Source organism: Rattus rattus, chromosome 1, assembly GCF_011064425.1.
Source record: "Rattus rattus isolate New Zealand chromosome 1, Rrattus_CSIRO_v1, whole genome shotgun sequence".
In the NCBI taxonomy this organism is placed as follows: domain Eukaryota; kingdom Metazoa; phylum Chordata; class Mammalia; order Rodentia; family Muridae; genus Rattus; species Rattus rattus.
The window spans coordinates 103,224,880-103,232,708 of record NC_046154.1 but is presented as its reverse complement, the minus strand read 5'-3'; the positions used below and the strand labels follow the sequence as shown (position 1 = coordinate 103,232,708).

The window sequence follows — 7,829 nt, the reverse complement described above, 5'->3', positions numbered from 1 at the left end:
GTGCACTGTGTGGAAGGATCGCCTGTCAATAAGATCTAATAGCCAAGGTAAGGCAGGATTAGAAGGCACCGCTTCAGCAGGGAGAGAGACGGGAGATTTTGAAGGACAGCAGAGGAGAGGAAATCAGTCAGGTAGTTGAACGCAGGTTAGAATACATGGGATAATAAGTTGAGTTAGTTAGGGAATGAGCCTAGCTCATGGCTTAGGAATTTATTAATGATATTAAGCCTCTGAATGGATATTTGGGAACTGGGGCACAGTGGAAAAGTCCATGGATATACGGTATTAGGAAAATAAAAGAGGTATCCCCCAAATCTGATACCACTAAGTGCTATTTCTGTGTGCAATTTACATAACCTCTGTTCAGTTTCCTCAGTAACAGAATTCTAGTAAAGTTTACCTTACTGAGTTATGTGAGGACTAAATAAGAAAATACACATAAGCAAGAAGTGTTTGGCTTAAGTTATTAATGTTAGTTAATCCACCTTCTTATGAATATATGAAATGTTAGTATTTAACAGCTTCACTATATTGAAATAAGCCAGTATTGCAAAAATTTAATATGCCTCACAGAAATTTAATATATGCACAAAAATTTCAAGAGTGAAATTATATATAATACAAAAACAAAAGAACATAAAACAGAAATGCATACAAGGAAATAATTTATACACAAAGGAAATCAAACAAAGTAGTTTGTTAAGACCGGAATTCAATGCTGTTTTATAACTGCCTAATACAAAATATTAGCAGCTGGAATTGATTAGATTGTGACCAAATTAGAATACTGTATCAGTGACAGTGTAAATAAACACAACTATTTTGACCAACAGTTTATAAGACCTTGGAAAACAAAACATTGTGTAGGTTCATTATCTGTGATCTTTACTATCGCTCAGTCAGTATTACAGCTTACTGTCTCTTCCCTCCAGATGAAATAATTTCCAAAATGTCCAAGGGTACAAATTACTTAAGGTCTATGTAACATCACAGATATATATGGCAAATGAAGTTTGAGAAATGTCCAACTCAGGGCCTGTATGGTGCATCAAAGAAAGTAGAACAGCAAAACACTAAAGGCTAAGTATCAGGAAGAAATAGGGCCACAATCATTAAATCAGTCCGGTCACATTAGAGCTCTGAAAATTATGAGCATGACTGTGCTGACGTGGAAATGTCTGTAGAGACAGTCAGTACGAGCTGCAGGCTCTCAGGGTGTGTACTGGCCCCCTCCTGCTTTCTAAAGGAGTCTACCTTCAACCTGGACAAGCAGAAGGCACCAAGAATTTCAGCAATCATCAAGCTTTGGAGACTTTTTTGGTAGAAAAGGCAGACTTATTTAGGTTTATCGGACTCTTATAAAATATACTTTTCATTTAATCTGCTAGGTCCTACAGTCACCAAAAAATTATTGAATAGACTATGAGAACTCTGATAAAAATCTTAAAATATTACAGGACTTCAGATAGAGCAATCTAGGTATAATACTATGTAACACATTTCTTCCCAGGTTTCTACTAAAATACTCAAAGATAAAAAACATGCAAATTTCAAGCTTGTAAGATCAATTATTAAACATGCATAAACATGATAGTCCAACATCATTACAGTGAAAAATTGTTTCCAGGTCCATTTCCCATCCAAGGATCTGGCATTGCATCCCTACAAGGACCGACCTCAAATAGCTCAGTGTATGCATAATTGCTGTGTGCCCCCTTTGTTGGCCCAGTGACTTTCTTTATAAATACTCTGTATTTGAATGATTTTATGAGCAAAAGAAAACTCATTAATACTGTCCTTAGAAATTAAACTAGTTAAAAGCTGACTATCAGCTATATTTATCCTATAACTTCATCTGTTTCTTTGTATTTTGGCATTTGCATACAGAATTTACCAACTCGATGTACCTCAGGTTCTTTAATACATAAAAAAGATTTTTGTAAGAAAAATATGCAATCACAACTACAATAATTGGACCATAATCACACTAGGTAAAAAAAGAGGAATCTGCTCTTTTACCGGTGCTAAAAAAATTACTTACGGAAATAATGTTAACATTATTATATAAACAACTTTAGATCCCAAATCCTTGAAAACGCTCATGTGTAAAAGGTCAAGGTGAGACGCCCGCACTCTGAACTTCTGGCACGCACTCAGCTGGGTCCTTTGCCCTTGGACTTTGCCTCCTTTGAAATCCTCCCATTTTGACTCTGTGTAAATCTGGCTACTGTAGAAACACCATCCACAAACTTGGTTTTGAAGAGAACGTTTGCATTGTTGAACATACCTTCTTTGAGGGATACCACAATGAACTTAAGGAAAAAGAAAGAAAAAGCATTACAGAAAATATTCTTAAAGAATATTCACTCTCTAAAGACGATTTAAGAATTGAATGGAACACAAAAGCAAAAAACTGAAATCAGACCATGGGATGGTAGTGGGGGCACAGGAAAAACAGCAAGGTAAATGGTAAACTATGGTGGGGTGTCTGTGTAAATGTAAACTTTCCCATCTGGACTGACAATGCTCCCCTCTCCTAATAGAGCCTTCACATACAAGTAACATTATATGGACCAAGAAAATTATATTTATATACTTAGAAATAGATATGTTTTTGGTGTATGTCTAACTAAAGAGGCCATGAACTTTAGAGAACAAGGTTGGGGGTTAAAGAGAGGAGAATTAAGAAAAAAGGGAAAATGATGTAACTGTATTTTAATAAAAAAAAAATGATCTGGAGGTCACTGTGCTCTTCCGTACACAAGCCCATTCTCAGGTAACAGCTGAAGACAGCTGTGGCACTGTGCCCCCATGAATAGCGATGTTCTTTTATCGTAGAAGTTCTGTACCGTCAGCCTCAGTGTCTCGGTCCTTAGGGCTATTACTTCCCAGAGCTGACTTGCGTGGTTGGCATTCCCTATTTTATTGCTGGCTCTAATCCTTAGTGAAATAATGTTCTGTGATAAATTTAATAATACGGAAGTGGATTGCAGGTTTGTACAGTTCTCTTCCCATGCAGACCTCACCTTCATGTAACGAGGAAAGGCCCCACAGGAGCTGCCATGAGACGTTAGTCCAGAGTGACAGGACTGAGCAGAGACCCCACAACTGTGTAACAGTGTCTTATTCAGTCACATTGGAGTATGGCTCTTGTAGCAATAAAAACAAAACAAAACAACCAAACAACAACAAAAAAACCCTCTCTTTTTAGCTTTAAGGGATTTTCTCGATGTTTAGCCAAGTTAACCCCCATTTTGTGCCACATTTTTTGATGTCTTAAGTACATTCTTGAAGCAGTTGTATTTGAGTGGCATTCTTTTTTTTTTTTTAAGATTTATTTACATATTTTATGTATATGAGTACACTGTAGCTGTCTTCAGACACACCAGAAGAGGGCATCAGATCCCATTACAGATGGTTGTGAGCCACCATGTGGTTGCTGGGAATTGAACTCAAGACCTCTGGAAGAGCAGTCAGTGCCCTTAACCAGCCCCTTGAGTGGCACTCTTGTAGCAAACAGCTAAAGAAGACAATTAAGTTGTACTCTTCATCACGCTAAAACCAACAGTGTTGATGATGATGTCGGGTTCTTTCCTTCAAGGGGGACTGATCCCCGCTTGATAATTTGCACAGTACTGAGCTATAGCCACAATCGCAAATATCTAAGTTAATGACGATTACTAATAAAGTCTTAGTTCATAAAACAAACCAAAAGAAACTGTTTCCTTCTGCTGAGAGCTTTTGGAGTGGTCCTTACTTGAGAATGTGTGAAGTGAGTTCGCAGCATCTGTCCGATGTTCTGGGTATGAGAAAGATCTAAGGCCGCATCCACCTCGTCCAAGATATAAATTGGAGCGGGTTTGAAAAGGAGCATGGACAATATCAGTGAGAGAGCCACCAGAGACCTGAGAAAATGGTGGAGGACGTAAGCCATAAGCACTTATAAGACACTGGACCAAAACACTAAAGCAAATCTGCGATGTCCTTGGCATTGTAAGTAGTAGATTCATCCTAGGTTCTAAACTTCTCTTTACAAGGTTATTACTTTCCCGAGACAACTTTAATACTCTCATTACATGTGGCATTTATACTAAAGATCAAGTTACTACTTAAAAATTACTCTTTTATTAATATGCCTGCATGTGTTTGTGCACTACATAACTGCCTACTGCCCTCACACGCCACGCCTGCAACTGGAGTTATAGAAGGTTGTGAGTCATCATGTGGGTACTGGCAATTAAATCTATGTCTTCTAGAAAAGCAGCCAGTGCTAACTACGAGCTAGCTCTCCTGACAGCTCCAGATCATATTATTTTATAACAAGTGACATTTATCCCTACCTCAATTGCTTATTTAGAGCCTAGGTGTCAGGTGAGAGACTGGCTATAGATTTATTAAGGAAACAATATCAACTTAGTTACCCCCTTTAAAAAATGTTATTATACATGTACCCATACAAATAATATATACACTATATATGTCTGTGCTATATATGCATATACAGATAAATTAGATTATATTTCTACTCAAAAGATTACAAACAACTTCATAAAAACCCCACAGGTATCAATTTTTTTTATAATTTTCTAAATTATGAATGTCTTTTGGCTTCTGTTGGATAAAGTCTATTGGCTTCAATATAAATGTTTCTCTTAGACTCAGAAATCTAGGTTGACCCATTTAGCCCTTTCTAACTGCGCTAAAACTTCCAGCTGGCAGTTTGGGATAAGAAGTCTGAAGTCTCAAGTCATTCCTACCTCTATGCTATGTGGGTTTGTTTGTTGGTTTTCGCTGGCTGCCTGTGAAAGCTTTCTGACATATACATGGGTTTCCAGTAACCTTGTAAGTCTTCTGTGTCTGTGAGCTAATCTCACCACTGGCTCAAATGACTGTCTTTACAGAATTCAACACACGTGAGAGACCTGATGTCATCATTTAAGTAGATCTGTCCCGTTTTCCTTTAATTTTAGAACATGAATTCCCTATGTGTCAGGCAGCTTCCACAGGACAGCAAACTGATGTTGAGGGATTTTCCCCCTCCTCAGTTGAGCTTGACTAGATATGACTGGTATAACAGCTTACCTCTTCTTCATTTTATGTTGTCTAATTCATTAATCTTGGGAACTTTATATTACACTTATGTTTTATCTCTATATTTTCACTTCATTATTTTTAAAGGGTTTTATCTGTTTGTTAGCATTTTTCATTGTAATTCCTGAAAAAATGTTAATCTAAATTTCACACTTATTAATTTCACCACGCCAGCTTCTTTTAAAGAATTATTCTTCTCTAGGTCACCACACTTAGAATTTTCTCTTGCAAACTTATGAATATTATTATTATTATTTTAAATCCAGTTTTGCTATGTAGCCCAGACTCAGCTCACATCTTGTACACCAAGATGTACTCAAAATTGTGCCCTCGGAGTCCTGATAATACAGATGTCAGCCATCCCACATAGTGTCTTATAATTCTTATTAAATATTGAACACTATGTTTAGTGCCTATTTCGTTAAGGAGGTAGTGTTCTTTTTGTGATAAAATTGATGTCAGGGCTGACTGTTCAGTTTTCTAAGGTTTGTCTAAAACAGTGTTCAGTTTAGGAACACGCAGAACTAACGTTAACTTCTCTGCTGCTTCCTCAAACTACAGACCATGTGTCTTTCAGGTAGTGAGGCTATTAAATTCTAGTTGTTAACTCTTGCTAATTGTCAGGAGGGAGTAACCTGGGTAAACACGGGGCTAACATTTCCATTTTTCCTTTCAGGTAGTCAGGGCCCTACACAGCTTGCTCAATTTTAAACATTTATCAAGTTGTTGCTCCTAGATTTTATTTAGTTATCTGGCTGGGTTTTTGTTTGTTTGCACACAATGAACTACATTCAACTCTTAGCTACAGTGGTTATCATTTGCCAATTTAAACAAATATTTTAACCAAATCTGTAGCCCCATAATTGGGCTTCAGAAATTCTTCAAAGGCAGCCAACCAAATCAAAACTGAAACAGAATTACAAAGTAAATAAAATTATGAAATATAATAAAATAACCATGAGAAATTATAAATTGTAAGGGGATTACGTACCTCTGACCACCACTAAGCTCAGTTAGGTTTTCTTTCCATGTATTTCCTAAGGCAACCTTGAATTCCAGACCATCTAAAACTGTCTGCCCTTCTGGTGGTGCAAGCATAGCATTGGCACCAGGCAAAAGGGTAGAAAAAATAGAGCCAAAGTCTTTGTTCACCTAGATTAAAAAAATCACATTATAGCATCAGAATATTTTCCAATTGTTACGATATTTACATGCAACTCAAGAGATCCACTGCATTGTTGGGAAGAGAATTTGGGGAAGCCATTTGATCTGTCTGAATTGCTACAGCAGGTCAAAAGGGGTGATCAATGCACATTCACATACACCTGATCATCATTTTGCCATCTGTCTTACGAACATGGCCAATAACTTTTACAGCCAGAAGACAAATGTGAGCAAACCACAAAGAAACTAGCACTGCCCCTTGTCAAATGTGTATCTTCCAGGATTTAACAGCCATGTTTTCTAGGGAAATCTTCAGATTCAGGGGCAAGCACACAAAATACACGAGTAAATATATTAAAAAAAATCTCCTAGGGTCAAGCAGTATTTCTGAATATGGACATAACTAAGGAACACATCTTATCTTAGCCAAAAGAAGTATATCTATGTGAGTACCAATACCTTCTATCACATTAGGTTAGTGTTCAAAATTGAGAAAATAAAGAATGATGACCCATGCACTACAAAAACCTTGGCAATCAGGAAAGAGCAAATTCACTTTGCAAAATAGAGTCGCATTTGTACTAAATCCATTAGGGGGCATTTTTCTACAACCCAGTATTAATTTTATATGCTTTATACCTGAGTCAAGTTTCTGCATATGAAAAGGTTGAACTATGATTATCTCTTTTCTTGAGAGTGTGTGTGTTTGTGTGTGTGTGTGAGTCTTTCACAGGACTGGATATGATGGTTTGGCAGCATTCCATTCCTTTTGATTTTATAGAATAATTAAAGAAGAACTGGTATTAGTTCTTTAAAGATTAGGTGAGATTCGGCAATGATTCTGTCAGGTCATGAAATTATCCTAGGTATTATGTAAGTAATGATAGACATTCTACAAATAACTTAAAGATGTAGCTTATTCCTAAATATGGACTAGAGAACTTAGATTATTTCAGCCAAAGCTACATATGCTAATATTAACAGCTTCTAACACAGTAGGTTACCGTTGAATATGGAAGAGGAATGATGACTTAGATACTGAATATTCCACAGACATTAGTTACATTGGTGAATCTTGAGAATTAGGAAAGAGCAAAATGCAGTCAACAATTGTCAAGCAAGACTTTATTATTTCTTCAGTTCTATTACTTGTTATATATTTGGGTTTCCATCTCATCTTGGTTTAATTTGGTGGGTATGGTGGTTAGAATGAGAATAGCTCCCCTCATACATTAGGTCCTTGGTTGGACTGTTTGGAAGGGATAAAGGGGTATGGCCTTGTTAGAGGAGAAGTATGTTACTGGAGGTTGGCTTTCAGGTATCAAAAGCCCATACCAGGCCGAGTCTCTCTGCTTCCTACCTGCACATCAGGATATAAGCTGTCGGCTACTTCGCTACTGCCGTGACTGCCTGGGCGCCACTGTGCTTCCTACCATGATGGTCATGAACCTTCTAAAACTGTAAGCCCCTGACAGAATACTTCCTTTTATAAACTGCTGTGGTTACAGTGTTTCTTCACAACAGAACTAAGGTCATGAGTATGAATTTAGAAGTTTCTTTCTTTTAATTTTCTA

The 7,829-nt window shown here is 37.1% G+C and overlaps 1 protein-coding gene across 1 annotated transcript in view; it reads right to left on the bottom strand.

Moving 5' to 3' along the window:
• Positions 1-556: 556 nt before the first annotated feature.
• Smc2 (structural maintenance of chromosomes 2) overlaps positions 557-7,829 on the bottom strand; it is a 47,481-nt gene continuing 40,208 nt past the window's right edge. The window contains exons 23-25 of the mRNA XM_032904421.1: positions 6,083-6,243; positions 3,758-3,905; positions 557-2,312 (exon numbers count right to left, since the gene is read on the bottom strand). Of these exons, the coding sequence (XP_032760312.1) occupies positions 2,154-2,312; positions 3,758-3,905; positions 6,083-6,243 (468 nt within the window). The 3' untranslated portion in view covers positions 557-2,153. The remainder of the gene's footprint in view (positions 2,313-3,757; positions 3,906-6,082; positions 6,244-7,829) is intronic.